The sequence below is a fragment of the Mobula hypostoma genome, chromosome 11, assembly GCF_963921235.1.
Source record: "Mobula hypostoma chromosome 11, sMobHyp1.1, whole genome shotgun sequence".
Classification (NCBI taxonomy): Eukaryota; Metazoa; Chordata; class Chondrichthyes; order Myliobatiformes; family Myliobatidae; genus Mobula; species Mobula hypostoma.
Genome location: NC_086107.1, coordinates 102,545,416 through 102,561,891, shown reverse-complemented (window position 1 = coordinate 102,561,891; position 16,476 = coordinate 102,545,416). Strand labels below are relative to the sequence as shown.

The 16,476-nt window shown below is 44.8% G+C and overlaps 1 protein-coding gene across 1 annotated transcript in view; it reads right to left on the bottom strand.

Moving 5' to 3' along the window:
• Positions 1–1,469: 1,469 nt before the first annotated feature.
• Positions 1,470–16,476, bottom strand: part of LOC134354030 (chondroadherin-like) — a 32,346-nt gene continuing 17,339 nt past the window's right edge. Inside the window, exons 2-4 of the mRNA XM_063062704.1 lie at positions 14,987–15,431; positions 7,485–8,083; positions 1,470–3,065 (exon numbers count right to left, since the gene is read on the bottom strand). Of these exons, the coding sequence (XP_062918774.1) occupies positions 2,235–3,065; positions 7,485–8,083; positions 14,987–15,428 (1,872 nt within the window). The 5' untranslated portion in view covers positions 15,429–15,431 and the 3' untranslated portion in view covers positions 1,470–2,234. The remainder of the gene's footprint in view (positions 3,066–7,484; positions 8,084–14,986; positions 15,432–16,476) is intronic.

Sequence of the window (16,476 nt, the reverse complement as noted above, 5' to 3'; positions counted from 1 at the left end):
TGGGGGTATGGCGGTGGTTGGGGGGGTTGATGCTTTTGCTGGAGCAAATAAGGGGGGAGAGAGTTGATTATTCTGTTGCTGCTTGTGCATGGGAGGAGGGAAGGGGGACTTTAGGGTTTCAACATTTTCTATCATTCATTCTTTGGGAGTTTGTTTCTGTTTTGTGGATGTCTACGAAGAGTAAGAATTTCAGGTTGTATACTGTCTATGTTCTCTGATATTAAATTGAACCATTTGATGGTATGACTAAGCCATTCTTGGAGAGAGAAAATGAAGACCCCAAGTAGAGTACTTTGGTATTTCTCGTATAGTGATGTCCAAATAGTGGCCATCATATAGTTTCTTTGCTTGTGTTTGAGTTGATATTAAGGAATATGAACTATTCTGTTTTTCTAGCTCTTCCTTCAGTTAGTCCTGACGAAGGGTCTCGGCCCGAAACGTCGACTGTACCTCTTCCTAGAGCTGCTGCCTGGCCTGCTGCGTTCACCAGCAACTTTGTGTGTTATTCTGTTTTAATCTCTTATTTATTCCTTCACAAACCTGGACATTTCTAACAACATTGGCATTTATTGTCCAGCCTTAATTGTCACTGGACACAGAGACAGTGACAGATTTATCCTTCTGGTCATAGAGGAAATGCAAAGGATTCCGGTTTAAGATGGTGCTGGTGAACCTCAGTGAATTCTGGCTGGTGGCTAACGAAACAAGGAAGACAACTAAATATTTTGTTAATCACTACTTTTCTGGCAAAAGAGTATTGCAAATAATAGACTGTAACTTCCCTTCGGACCTGAAGGCAATTCGATGTGGCAGAACTGAGTCAAGGAGAGATGGCGGGCTTGTCGCCGAGAGCAGGGAAGACCTGAGCTTGGATCGTTTTAAGTGCTGTGTTGAATTGGAGAGGTCAGCTACAGGCTGAGTCAAGTCGGCAGTGTCTGTGTGCCAGAGCGTATCCAGGCAATTGAACGATAATTGGATGGAGATTCAGGCACCAGGCCAGATTGAAAAGGTCAGGGTGCCAGGGCCCAAGGCAAGGGATGGGCCGGTTCAGTTCACTGCTCCGTGACTCAGCTCTGTGCTAAACTCTGCTGAACTATGGGACTCCCCTTGCGAACTTCAGTTCAGAACTTTATTTGCTTGCAGTTACTATGTTTGCATGATTTTGTTCTCTACACATTGAGTGTTCGGTCTTTTGTTAAATATTTTAAAAAATCTTTTTATGGGTTCTTTTTTGATGGGCATGATGTGTTTTTATTTTCTGCACATTGGGTGTCCAACTATCGTTTCTTTATATGGGTTCTTGTGGGTTTCTTTGTCTCAGGGCTGCCTGTTAGTAGACAAATCTCGGCTGTATAATGTATAATAAATGTACTTTGAATAGTCTGGGAGGTTGGAATAGTCTACAAGAGATGACAGTGGGAGTATGAGTGTCAAGTTGCCATGCCTTTGCCACAGTCCTCAGAGGCTGACTGGGCTTGGTATGCGTATGTTGTCATTGCGGTGAAGGTAGGCACACTACGTTGTATTATGCCTCATTTTATATGGCAGTCTAATGCACAGCATCTCGAGAGACCATGTTGAAGTCATCTATGTTGAAAGCAACTACAGTATTTTATTATAACCAAAATTTCTCCAAATTTGGAGGATCCATTTTCTTGGCAATATCTACTGTGTACTTTATTTTTGGAAATATAACACGTTGTCACATTGCAAATCCTCAGTGCCCAGTTGGTCACTTCAGAGACTAATCCCAGATGGCTTCCATGTCTCATTGCCAAACGATTAAATCTATGTAAAGAGCAAAAACACAAATAAAGATGGCTGAACTTGCATATATACAGCTACTGTTGCAACCTCGGGATATCCCAAAGTGTTTCACAGCCAAACACATTCAGGAAAAATGGCAGTCAATTTGCACGTGGTAAGCATCTCCAGACAATGAGAGGATGATTACATGATTTGTATTTAAGGATAAAACCTGGCCAGGAAACACTTAATAGTTTAATTGCAGTGAAAGCTCAATATCTTCTTGACTCATTTCTCCCCTCTTCAAATGATTTCTCTGTAAAAGGAGGCAATGCACAAGTAAATGTTGATACAGTTCAGAAAGGATTAAATGACTTTGATATTTTAATGAAGATGCCTTATTCCTTTCAAAGGTATGTGAGTTCATTTCGAATCAGGGGACTTGCACCTTGCCTGCAATGCATCAGTGATGTCAGGCCGGCACTGTGTTACAAGATGTCATTGCTTAAAGATGGCCCAAACTTGGCTTCAGGGGCTACATAGCAATCCACTGTGCACACATCCTGGACCTTTGGACTTTGAGCCAAATGTGAAAAATACCCATTGTTGTCGTCAGTGACTTCTTCAAACGCACTGTTAATATGATCAAAATCCACCTTGCTTTCTTCTGTTTCAATGTGTTCAATACATGTGGATGCATCGTCATCATAATGTCTCTGGAAGCCTGCGTGCCTTGACTTCAGTTTGAAGGCAGCAATTAAAGCGACGGTAATTAATAGAATAACGATCACAGTGACACCTCCAACTAATGTACTCTTATCTGTATTTCCTATTGATCCTGAAGTATGTGCTTCAGAGCACTGATTGGAGGCGGGCTGATGACATTCATTGATGTTCACACTCTGAGGGATCACACAGATTTTATAAACTGTTCCGGGACTGAGTTGGTTCAGCTCCACTTCTCTAACCCCCCCAATCATGTGAAGGCTTTGCACTTGTGTAGCAGTACTGTAGCGAACCTCATACTCATCACCCATGTCCTTCAGAATATCCCAGTTCACCAGCAGGGAGCTTGAGGTCACGTCGCTTATAGTGACCTCTTTGATGCGGTGTGAGAGGCACAGGTCCGGGTTTACAGAGTTGGCCCTTTCCATAGTATTAGCCCTTGTGGTTATCTGCTTGCTGCTAAGCTTTGATGGTGGGGCCTGATCAGTTCCTTGGAGAGGAGGACCACTTGAAGTGTGAGTTTTATTCTTGGCTGTTAGCGGTGGAATGGTAGTGACTTCAAAACTGTATGGAGGACAAGTCAGAAGCTGTGGCTGTGGATGAGAACACAGTTATTAAATTAACTACATGTATAGGGTATTCAGTACAAGATAGGCTTTGTTACTGTACGCTTATCCACTTTAAATTGTTACTCCATGTTTCGGCACTGATTTATACTGTGTGCCATTCACAAAGTACTTCAGGAATTCACTAAAGACACTTCAATAACATTTACTCATCTTTAATTGGGCGGACAAATCCAATAGCCACTGTCTCTGAGTCCTCTTCTACTTTTGAGCGATAAACTGTCCAACAAACATGTTGCTGATACTTCATGGATATTGAATTTAATCCTGAAATTCCAAACCAATAACTTTGTGGGCCTTCAGACTGTTCAAAAAGGTGTCTCACCACCACCTTCAAAAAAAGATTAGCCTTAGCACGGAATTGCAGATCTGACAGAAGAAAATTACACGCGCCCGTTGAGAGCGCTGGCCAGCTAATGAGTTGGGGTAGCTCTACCCACACAACTACGTTCACGGTAAGTGGTGTCTTGAACAGCAAAGTCAATTAACTCAGTCAATGTCTATTAAGAATGAAAGAGACGAACTCCAGGCACTCCTGATTAAAGCAGTATGATTCCTCTGGAATAGTGTAATGAATTGAGAATATTTTTTAAATGAATTAGTAAAGTCACAATGAGTTAAATGTCTGCCTTGAGCCTTGTAGATAAGTCCATCAGCCTAATTAAGTTTACTTTTATAATTTCCTTCAAAATCCTGTGATCTTAATCATCTTACAAGGCACAGACTAGGGAGTACACAATTTATGTAGACTCTTCTCTTAACTTCTATTCTGAATCGGATAGTAGTCCGGCGCGTCTGACAGTTGATCCTTCATTGAAACCAGCTCTTTAGACCAACTGTCCATGCCCCTCACTGCATTCCCTCTGCTAGTCTCTGGTGCCTGCATTCAGTCCATAACCCTCCAAGCCCATACTCTCCATGTACTATCAAAATGTCTCTTCAAATCTTGCATTGTACCCACTTCAACCACTTCCTCTAGCAGCATATTCCAGGTACTCGTTACCCTGTATAAAGAATTTGCCTCTCAGGTCTCTTTTAAATCTTTCCCTACCTGCATCTAGCCAGCTGATGGTGCAGTGGCATCAGCACTGGCCTTGGGGGTGGGTGGTCCTGAGTTTGATTCTGGTCAGTTCCTTGCACACTTTACATCTGTGCTGGGTCAAGTGCTGAGCTAGCAACTCGGTCTCGTAAAAGAGACAAACGGCAAGCTTGCTGCCTGATGCGCCAAACTAGATGCAGGGAGGAACCTTCCTTTTGTTTTAAAAAAAACCTACTTCTATCTGTGCCTTCTGGTTTTGTATTCCCCAATGCTGAGGAAAAGACTAAGTCTGCCCACCTTCTCGATACCCCTCATGATTTTATAAACCTCTGTAAGGTCACCCTTCAATCTCCTAGCTCCAAGTTTAAAGATACAGTGTGGGCCAGTGTCTCCCTACAACTCGGGCCCTCAAGTCCAGGTAGCACCATCAAATCTTTTCTTGTGCTCTCTTCAGCCTGACGATGTCCTTCACGCAACAGTGTGACCAAAACTGTACGCAGTCTTCCCAGCGCAGCCTCACCAATGAAAAATACAAACAGCTACCTAACACCCTACTGAATGCCCTGACCAATGAAGCCTGAGCACCTCCTTCACCATCTGTGGTAAACCATATATATATATATGTTGTAACTGGGTTACCTGTTTGGACACGCCCCTCTGCTGACTGCCCCTGTGGCCCCTCCCACAGAGCCCTGAATAAAGACGATTTCGCCCTGCTCCTCCCCCTCAGTCCAGGGGCAGACACTCAGCATGCTGGAAGTCATACTTTACTGCGAATAAAAGCCTTTCAGTATTTACCCTACTTCAGTCTTTTGAAGTAATTGAAGGTGCATCACCATCCTGTCGCCTTGCCTGGCTACTTCCAGCAAACTGCTCTGGTACTCCCAGGTCCCTCCGTTCCACAGCCCTTGTTAACGTCCTGTCATTCATTGTACGACTCTTGCCCTGCTTTGAACTCCAAAATGCATCACCTCACAGTTGTCCAAGTTGAAATCCATTTGCCTTTCTTCAGCCAACCTCCCTAACTGATCAAGGTCCCTTTGTAATTCATTGCTACCATCAGGGAGGAGGTACAGGAGCCTGAAGGCACACACTCATTGATTCAGGAACAGCTTCTTCCCCTCTGCCAACCAATTTCTCACTGGACATTGAACCCATGAACACTACCTCACTTTCTCTAATTTATTTTAACTAATATACTGTATGTGTATGCGTGTGTGTGTGTGTGTGTGTGTGTGTATGTATATAATATGTGTAGTTACTGTAATTCACAGTTTTATTATTATGCATTGTATTGTACTGCTACTGAATAACAACAAATTTCATGACATATCCCAGTGATATTAAACCTGATTCTGATAAGATAGCCTGTATATACATTGATTGTACAGAAAGTGAAGCTAGGTTCAGCTGTGTCTGTGGATACTATCGAGAGGGTGCAGGCGAGATTTACAAGGATGTTGCCTGGACTGGAGGGCGTACTTTATGAGAATAGGTTGAGTGAACTTGGCCTTTTCTCCTTGGAGCGACGGAGGATGGGAGGTGACCCAATAGAGGTGTTCAAGATGATGAGAGGCATTGATCGTGTGGATAGCCAGAGGCTTTTTCCCAGGGCTGAAATGGCTAACATGAGGGGGCATAGTTTTAAGGTGCTTGGAAAGAGGTACCGAGGGGATGTCAGAGGTATGTTTTTCATACAGAGAGTGGTGGGTACGTGGGATGCACTGCCAGCGAAGGTGGTGGAGGCGGATACAATAGGGTCTTTTAAGAGAGTCTTAGATAGGTACATGGAGCTTAGAAAAAGAGAGGGCTATATGCTAGGGAAATTCTGGGCAGTTTCTAGGTAGGTTCTGGGTGGGTTACATGGTCGGCACAACATTGTGGACCAAAGGGCTTGTAATGTGCTGTAGATTTCTATGTTCTATGGGGGTTAACCTAGTGATAGACTGGCGTCCTTTCCGGGGGGGGGGGAGTCTTGTACTCTCAGTTGCTTCACGCCACGGAAACTGGCATAAGCACTGGCCTGATGGGCCACAAGGCTCCTGACTGACTTTTTAAAAAAATGTATAGGATGACTCTGACAGGAAATTATAAAATAGTGGTAATGGCTGGGTACGGGGCTAAAGTGAGCCGCTAATCATTATTTACAGGCTCAGCAATCACTATGAGCCATTTTGTTTTCATTCACATGAAAGGATCTGGTAAAAATGATATCCCAATTAAAAAGATGGACCATGAGGTTGGTGGGGCGGTGGGGAGGTGGGGAGGGGGTAGATGCTGTGTATTTTCAGCATATCTTTTCTCCTGTTCCAATGGCTTGTGAGGTCCTGATACGTGACTCAAGTCCTGCCAAAGGGTCTCGGCCTGAAACGTCAACTGTACTCTTTTCCATAGATGCTGCCTGGCCTGCTGAGTTCCTCCAGCATTTTGTGTGTGTTGCTTGGATTTCCAGCGCCTGCAGATTTTCTCCTGTTTGTGATTCAATGTTGGCATTTTGGTCTCAGACCCTGAAGCTTGTGGATTCAGTTCTTTTTCTGCTAACCCCTTGCCGTAAAATCTGATACTCCTACTGCAACACAGAGAGTGCTGCTCTGTGGACTATGTTTTGGAGTGAATTCTAATGAGGCCCCATTTTCCTTCCCAGGCGGGAAGAGGTTAGTTATTCATGAAGTCAAAACCAATGTACTTTTATTACTAAGGTATGTATATGTTACCATCGCAAACACGAGGAAATCTCCAGATGCTGGAAATTCAAGCAACACACTCAAAATGCTGGTGGAATGCTGCCTGGCCTGCCACGTTCCACCAGCATTTTGTTTGTGTTATACGTTACCATGTTGGCACATGGCCAAGTGGTTAAGGTGTCGGTCTAGTGATCTGAAGGTCGCTAGTTCGAGCCTCAGCTGAGGCAACGTGTTGTGTCCTTGAGCAAGGCACTTAACCACACATTGCTCTGCGACAACACCGGTGCCAAGCTGTATCGGCCCTAATGCCCTTCCCTTGGACAACATCGGTGGCGTGGAGAGGGGAGACTTGCAGCATGGGCAATTGCCAGTCTTCCATACAACCTTGCCCAGGCCTGCACCCTGGAAATCTTCCAAGGCACAAATCCATGGTCTCACAAGACTAACGGATGCCTACATATATGTTGCCATATTCTACCTTGAGATTATTACCCCAAGAACAACATACATCCTCTAGTATACATCAATGGAACAGATTACTTGTGGACACAATGAGCACAGTCTAGCTGATATATTTCCCACTTTACAGTAGGATCTCATTGGCTGCATTGTGTTTGGAGGGAACTGGCTGTATACTGAATAATCATTAAGGTTTTCTTTTACCTGTACATTGACCAGAAGTTTCCCTGCATGTGGACTGGGCGAGCTGCACATGACCTCCCTCTGGTCTGCCTCCCTCTGCTTCAGAAGCCACGCTCGGAGCCAGATCAGCTTGCAGTCACACCGCCAGGTATTCCCGCTCAGCCGGAACTGCCTGACGGACTTGAAGGACCTGGTGTTGGAAAGGGTCACCAGGCGGTTGTTCCTCACGCTCAGAATCTCCAGCTTTCGGAGCTTGGAAAGGGCCTGGGCAGGGTCTTCATCCAGAAGTGCGTTGTCCAAGTAAAGCTGTGACAGGAACTTCAACTTTGCTTCAAAGATGATAGACTTCAAACTGGACATGTTGTTGTTGCTAAGCTGCAGGATTTCTAGTCTCTTCAGGCCACGGAACCGCACAGAGGTCAGGTTGTTGTTGTCAAGGCAAAGCTTCCTGAGCACTCTGTTGCCAGAGAAGGCCTTTGACGAGATGGTAGTGATGCGGTTATTACTGAGCAGTAGCCATCGCAGTGCTGAAAGGCTCTTGAAAGTAAAGTTTAGCACAGTGGTGAGACGGTTGTTACTAAGGTCAAGAACGTTCAGGTTTACCAAGGAGGAAAACACACCTGAGGCAGGGGAGGAGAAAGAAATAAAAGGACGCCCAATTAATTGGTGTAAAAATTCCTCTGTTGAAAGGAAAATACAGCTGTCCACTTGATTCAAATGGTGTAGAAGTAAGCTATGAACAGATCTTGGCTTAGAGTTCAGAGCCTTTTACAGTGTCTTGCCTATTAGGGCCCGGTTCTGAGACGTTTTCATTGTCCTTTGCGCTCTAGTGTAAATTCTATGATGGGAGAACTGTTAACAGCCCCTATCGTGGCTTATCCACCATCCACAATCTCACTTCCAACCATCCCTCCTCAGCTTTAATCAGAAAATCCCCGAAGTTAGTGAAAAGAAGAGGGGAAAGAAAGACTGGTAGAAGGAGAGGGAGTTCAAGACAACAGCAAACATTGGGACAAGTTCACACCCACTAACAGCACCTACTCAGCTACAGCAACTCCAACACAGAGGAGCTCTGTCTGTCCAGTATTTGGGCAAAGGGGAGGCCAGATGGAAACTTTCAGTATCATTGATGATATCTCGAACTGGAAGCCTGCAAGCAGGAAGCAGCTTTGGATCTCTGCCGAGTAAGTGGGCCAAGGAACGGCAAATGGAGTTTAATTTAGCTAAGTGTGCGGGGTTGTAAAGTGAGATCAAAGTAGGGCTTTCACAGTGAGCTGGAGAGTGTTGTAGAACAGAGGGACCTTGGAGCTCGAGTGCCTGCAAGTGGAGCAGAAACTGTTTGGCGCACTGGTCTTCAGCCAGAACACTGACTATAAAAGTTGGGCTGTTATGGTGTGTTTGTACAAACTACCGCTGAGGCCACACTTGAGACATTGCGTTCAGCTTTGGTCAGCCTTGCTAAAGGAAATACATTACTAAACTGGAAAGAAACAGAAAAGATTTATGAGAAGGGACTGAGTTATAGGGAGAGATTGAGCAGGCTAGGGCTTTATTCCTTGGTATAAGAGACTGAAAGGTGACCTTACAGTATGTAGACGGGAAAGGTTTAGAAGGTTATGACATGAAAATGAAATATCTTTATTGTCATTGCATAGTACAATTTGTCATGCACCAATACAGCGAAAATGAGTTTGCAACTCTCGTACTGAATGCTATAAAACAACAAATAAAATAAACAATAAATAACATCAAGTAACCCGCCAGTACAAGGAATGTCCAGCAGTACAAAAGCACAACTCAGATGCATGACAGTCATAAAACCAGTATTAAAGTAGCAATATAACAATTTATGGATGATGCTTGATCGATTGGTTCAGAGCAATTATAGCTCTGGGGAAAAAGCTATTTTTCAGTCTAGAAGTGCCAAACAGTGGCAAATGGGACCAACTTGGTGGGGCATGTTGGTTGGCACAGACCATTTGGGCCGAAGGGTCTGTTTCTATGGCTTCTTGAAAAACTGGTCCACACGGCTTGCAGCTGGATCAGTTGTTCTTTACCAACTTAATTAATGCTCAGGAGGTTGGCATTTGGAAAACGTCCTGCAAGTTTTTAAGTAACACCAGGATATAACAGTGTGTAGAAATTAGTTATGGTACTGGGTTAATGATGGGAAAATGTTGTTCAATTTGGAAAGATGCTGAACATAGGAAAAGTACTTATCTACATACCGTATCTGTCCAACTGTCTTTTAAAAATTGTTATTGTACCTGCCTCAACTGCATCCCTCGGCAGCCTATTCCACATAAATACCAGCCTTTGCATAAGAAAGATAACTGTCAGGTTCATATTAATTTTTCCCCTCTAATTCTTGATTTCCCCGATAGTGGGGAGAAGACCGAGTGCGTATTTTGTGGTAGTGCAATCGCAGAGGAGGACTCGAGCGGGTCCGGGAGCGAGAAATTTTTAAAAAGAACTTTCGTAGGATTTCAGCTTGAGTAAATAAAAGTAAGGCAGGGACAAGGGGAGCGGCCATTGTGTGAGTGGACCAGTGTTAGAGTGGGGAAGCTTTGGCTCATCAGGCTTCGGCGAGAACAAACTTGGACGAGGTAAGCATCTGGCGAGTTCCTTCTTCTTTCTTCTCCACTCTTTCTGTAAGTGCATAGTTAAAGCGGTGAGAGTGGCTCCGGGGCTGTGTTGTGAGTCTTTGCATGAGATGTGGGAGACCTCCAGCCTCCTGGATGACCATGCCCGCACCAGGTGCAGTGTCTCAGAGGACATGTTAAGGAACTGGAACTACAGCTCGATGACCTTCGGCTTATACAGAAACTGAGGGGGTGATAGCCAGGAGCTACAGGGAGGTGGTGAGCCCCAAGTTGTAGGAGGCTGGCTGTCAGGAGAGGGAAGAGAAATGGGCGGCCAGTACAGAGTACCCTTGTGTCCGTTCCCCTCAATAATGTACCGTTTTGGATACCGTTGAGGGGGTGACCTACGGCGTGGGGGGGTGGGAGAACCACAGCGACTGAGTCTGGCACTGTGGCTCAGAAGGGAAAGGGGCAGTACTGGTCTGCAGTAGTGACAGGGGATTCCATACTTGGAGGGATAGACACCAGATTCTGTGGGTTGCGATCGAGACACCCGGATGGCATGTGTCCTCCCAGGTGCCAGGGTCAGGGATGCCTCGGATCGGGTCTACAACGTTCTAGAGGAGGGTGAGCAGCCAGAAGTCTCGGTAAATATTGGCAACAACTGCATGGGAAAAGTGAGGAGGTCCTGAAGAGAGGATTTAAGGAGCTAGGTAGAAAGCTGAAAAGCAGGACCTCCAAAGTAGCAATCTTTGGATTGCTGCCTGTGCCACATTGCCGGTATAGAATAGAATGAATTTGTGGATGAACACATGGCCGAGAAACTGGTTCGGGGGCAGGGTTTCAGATTTCTGGATCATTGGGATCTCTTCTGGGGGAAGGTACGACCTCTACAAAAGGGATAGGTTACACCTGAACCCATGGGGCACCAATATCCTTTCAGGTAGGCTTGGTAGAGCCGTTTGAGAAGTCCTAAGCTAACTGTCAAGGGGATGGGAACTGGGATTCATAGGGCTGAGGATAGGGCTGTCGGTTTACAAGTAAAGGCAGTGTGTAGTGAAAATGTCAAAAAGGACAGGCTGATGATAAGGCAAAATTGCAGGCAGTGTGATAACTTGCAGTGTAAAAGGGAGACGAAATCAAAATGGGGGATGAATACAGGACTGAATGTGTTAAATTTGAATGCATGCAGTATACCGAATAAGGAGATGATCTTGTAGTGCAGTTAGAGATTGGCAGGTATGATGTTGTGGGCATCACGAAGTCTTAGCTGAAAGAAGATAATAGTTTGGAGCTTAAGATTGTATTGAAAGGACAGGCAGGTATGCCGAGCGGGTGGTGTGGCTCTGTTGGTTAAAAAATTATATCAAATCCTTAGAAAGAGGTGACATAGGATCAGAAGATGTGGAATCCTTGTGGATAGAGTTAAGAAACTACAAGGGTAAAATGACCTTGCTGGGCCTCTGAACAGTTGCCAGGATGTGGACTGCAAATTGCAAATGGAGATAGAAAGAGCATGTCAAAAGAACAATGTTACAATGGTCATGGGGGATTTCAATATGTAGGTAGATTGAGGAAAATCAGGTTGGTGCTGGATCCCAAGAAAGAGAAATTGTAGAATGCCCCATGATGGCTTTTTAAGAGCAGGTTGTGGTTGAGTCCACTAGGGAATCAGTTATTTTGAATTGGGTGTTGTGTAATGAACTGGATTTGATTGGGGAGCTTAAGGTAAAGGAACCCTAAGGAGACAATGATCATAACATGATAGAATTCATCCTGCAATTTTAAAGGGAGAAGCTGAAGTCAGATTATCAGTATTATAGTGGCATAAAGTGAATAACAGAAGCATGAGAGAGGAGCTGGCCAAAAATGATTGGAAGGGAACACTAGTAAGGAAGATGGCAATGGCTGGAGTTTCTGGCAGCAATTCGGAAGGCACTGGATAGATACATACCAAAGTAGTAGTAGTATTCTAAAGGGAAGATTAGGCAACTATGGCTAACAAGAGAAGTCAAAGATGGCATAAAAACTAAAGAGAGGGCATATAATAGAGCAAAAATTAGAGGGAAGTTATAGGATTGGGAGACTTTTAAAAACCAACAGAAGGCAACTAGTAAAGTCATAAAAGGGGAAGAGATGAAATATGAAGGTAACCTAACCAATAATATTAAAGAGGATAAAAAAAGTTTTTTTTAGATATATAAAGAGTAAAAAAGAAGTAAGAGGTTCAAGGGTGTTGGGGGGGGGGCGCGCAGAAGTGAGTGTATTTGTTATTACTAAGAAGAAGGTGCTTGGGAAACTGAAAGGTCTGAAGATAGATAAGTCACCTGGACCAGATGGACTATAACCCAGGATCTTGAAAGAGGTGGCTGAAGAGATTTTGGAGGCATTAGTAATGATCTTTCAAGAATCACTAGATTTGGGCATGGTTCCGAAGGACTAGAAGATAGCAAATGTCATTCCACCCTTTAAGAGGGAGAGAGCCTGACCTCAGTTGTTAGGAAGATGTAAGAGTCAATTGTTAAGGATGTAGTTTCTTGGAGGCACATGATAAAATAGACTGAAGTCAGCAGGGTTCTCTTAAGAGGAAATTTTGTCTGACAAATCTGTTGGAATTATTTGAGGAAATAACAAGCGGGATAGACAAAGGAGAATTGGTGGATGTTGTGTACGTGGATTTTCAGAAGGCCTTTGACAAGATGCCACCAATGAGACTGCTTAACAAGGTAAGAGCCCATGGTATTACAGGAAAGAGACTAGCTTGGATAGATCATTGGCTGATTGGACAGAAGCAAAGAGTGGGAATAAAGGGAACCTTTTCTAATGGCTTCTGGTGACTAGAGGTGTTCCACAGGGATCTGTGTTGAGACTGCCTCTTTTTATATTGTATGTCGATGATGGATTTAATAACTTTGTGGCCAAGTTCACGGACGATACCAGGAAAGGTGGAGGCGAGATAGTGTTCTGGGAGCAGGGAGGCTGCGGAAGGATTTAGACAGATTAGGAAAATAGGCAAAGAAGTGACAGATGGAATACAGGAAGATTATGGTCATGCACTTTGGTAGAAGGAATAAAAGCATATAACATTTTCTAAACAGAAAGAAAGTTCTAAATCCGAGTTGCAAAGGGACTTGGGAGACCTTGTGCAGGATTCCCTGAAGGTTAATTTGCTGGTTGAGTCGGTGGTGAGAAAGTTGAATGCAATGTTAGCATTCAATTTGAGAGCACTAGAATATAAAGCAAGGATGTAATGCTGGTGCTTTATAAGGCATTAGTGAGGCCTCATTGGAGTATCGTGAGCAGTTTTAAGAAAGGATGTGCTCTTTACAGTGGGTTCAGAGGAGGTTCACAAGAATGATTCCGGGAATGAAAGACTTGTCACATGAGGAACAATTTATGGTTCTGGGTCTTTACTCACTGGAGTTTAGAAAAATGAGGTGGGATCTCATTGAAACCGATTGAATGCAGAAAGTCCTAGATAGAGTGGATGTATGGGGGTGGGGGAGTCTTGGACCAAAGGGCACAGCCTCAGAATAGAGGGACGTTCATTTAGAACAGAGGCAATGAGGAATTTCTTTAGCCAGAGGGTGGTGAATCTGTGGAATTCTTTGCCAGAAGTGGCTATGGAGGTCAGGTCATTGGGTGTATTTAAGATGTAGGTTAACAGATTCTTGATTAGTCAGGGCATGAAAGGTTACAGCGAGAAGGCCGAAGAGTGTGGTTGAGAGAGGAATGGATCAGCCATGATGAAATGACAGGGCAGACTCAATGGGCCAAATGGCCTAATTCTGCTCCTATATCTTATGGTCTTATGAATTAATTCTATCCATGCCCTTATGGCATTTTGTGACCAAATAATAAGTCTATTTTTGTATGTTTGGGGCAATGATAGCACACATATCTTTGTCGTATGACCAAACTGCATGCACAGACACACAGTCGTGTACACAAAGACTGAGAGAGCCTATCTGTGCCAGCACAGTTCACTTAACCCACTGAACCGCCCTCTCCCCAGAGTCTTGCAAACATTTCCTCTCAAACTGCAATCTGCTTCCACTACAGGATGTCCAAGGCTAACAAACAGGTTCCATTTTATAGGTGGAAATCACAGAGAAACACAGTTACCCTACCTCTATGGTACTGAAATGAACGACATCAAAAGCACTGATAAAGAACAATGACTATAAATGAACTAATGTATGAATGTGTAAGACCATAAGATATAGGAGCAGAATTGGGCCATTTTCCCCATCGAGTCTGCTATCACAGCTGATCCAATTTCCCCCCTCAGCCCCAATCTCCTGCCTTCTCCCCGTATCCCTTCATGCCCTGAACAATCAAGAATCTGCCTTAAATAAACATAAAGACTTGACCTCCATAGCCGCCTGCAGCAAAGAATTTCACAGATTCACAACTCTCTGGCTAAAGAAATTCCTCCTCATCTCCATTCTTAAAGGATGCCGCTCTATTCTGAGGCTGTGCCCTCTGGTCCTAGACACTCCCACCCTCTCCACATCCACTCTATCACACCCTTTCAACATTCGGTAGGGTTCAATGAGGTCACACCTCATTTTTCTGAATTCCAGTGAGTACAGGCCTGGAGCCATCAAACACGCTTCATATGACAAGCCTTTTCATCAGTGCCAGCAATCGCCCATGGGGTACAATTCCTGCCACTGTCTGTAAGGAGTTTGTACGTTCTCCCTGTTCTGGTGTGGGTTTCCTCCGGGTGCTGCTGTTTCCTCCCACATTCCAAAGACGTACAGTTAGAGCTGGCAATGTGGGCAGGCTTTGTCGTGCAGGCTAATCCTAGCACAATCCCCGCTGATTTAATTTGACACAAAGCGGTGCATTTCTCTGTATGTTTTGACGTACATGAGACAACTAAAGTTAAGCCCCACTAACACAATCTGGAAGGGGGATGGACAAATGCGCAAATACCTGGTACTATATCAGTGAGGAGATTGTTTTCCAGGTGTAGGAACTCCAAGGCGGTTACATTCTCAAAAACGCCAACTTCGAGTTCTTCGATGCTGTTGTTATTGAGGTGCAGGTATTGCAGTTCACCCAGTCCATTGAATGCACCTGGCGCGAGCCTGCTGATGTTGTTGTCGTTCAGGTACAGGATGACCAGATGAGACAGGTTGATAAAAATGTCGGCTGGAATCTCGGGCAGGTGCTCTGAACTGAGCCGCAGCTGGGTGGTGGTGTCGGCCAGCCGGGTGGGAACGTCGGCCAGGCTGATGTTGGTACACCCGACATGCAGGCTGTGAGCAGAGCAGATGCAGCCGTCGGGGCACAGAATGTTCGCCGAGGTCACTACCGTCCGAGTGAGGTACTGCGCCAACACCACCGAGTACAGGACGAGTCTGAGGAACGACATCTTCTGCAAAGGCAAATGGTAGTTGGTAAGAGATGCACAATGTACCAGCACAGAGCAGTTAGTTCACAGTGCAAGATCACCACTGTGGGAGTGATAGCGTAAAAGGAAGGAATTATTCACCAATGTGCACAATGTTTTCTGAAAGAAAATCCACCAGGTTCCCTCATGTATACCGTATTTCATTTTTTTTCCCCCTGTGCTTCTCAGCAGCAATCTTGCTGTTTCTTAAGCATTTTGTCTGCTTTTTACAAGGCCCAGTTGCTAGCTCGACCGTCAACTCAGCACAAATAGAAAGCGTGCAAGGAGCCGGCCAGATTCAAACCAGGGACCACTCGCTTCAGGGAAGTCCCGTGTGGATGCCACTACACCACCGGCCGGCTACACTTCACATAGTGTCCAATTATTGTGGAATATGGAAGTTTCCATCATCTAATCTCGGTTGGACAAACTAGTGTGCTTTCTCTTGGATGGCAGAGGCTGAGGGGTGAGGGGACGTCGACTCAGACCATGAGGGGCCTGCGTCGGGCATTTTCATGCCTTACAAGGCGCAGATTGGAGGTCTGTGTGGGGCGCCACTCCTCGCACAGACACTAGAGCAATGTGTGGTTAAGTGCCTTGCTCAAGAACACAAACACGCTGCAACAGCTGAGGCTCGAACTAGCGACCTTCAGATCACTAGACGAATGCCTTAACCACTTGGCCACGTGCCCACCTGATTATAATATTATGAGAGGCATAGATAGGGCAAACAACCGGCATCCTTTTCCTAGGATGGAAATAGCTATACCAGAGGGCATGCATTTAAAGTGAGAGGGGGAAAGTCCAAAGGAGATGTGGGCGAGGGGCAAGTTTATTTTACACTGTGAGCAGTGAGTGCCTGGAATGCACTGTGAGGGCTGCCAGTGGAAGTGTTTGAGATTTGCTAATATGATTAATTGAATACCGAGGCTTTGGGCCTGCTCCAGGGATTTGGATCTAAATTTGGTTCGGAATGCTGTTGTTGTTGTTGCTTGCTTCTGTTGTTTGCGTGATTTGTTTTTGTTTCTTT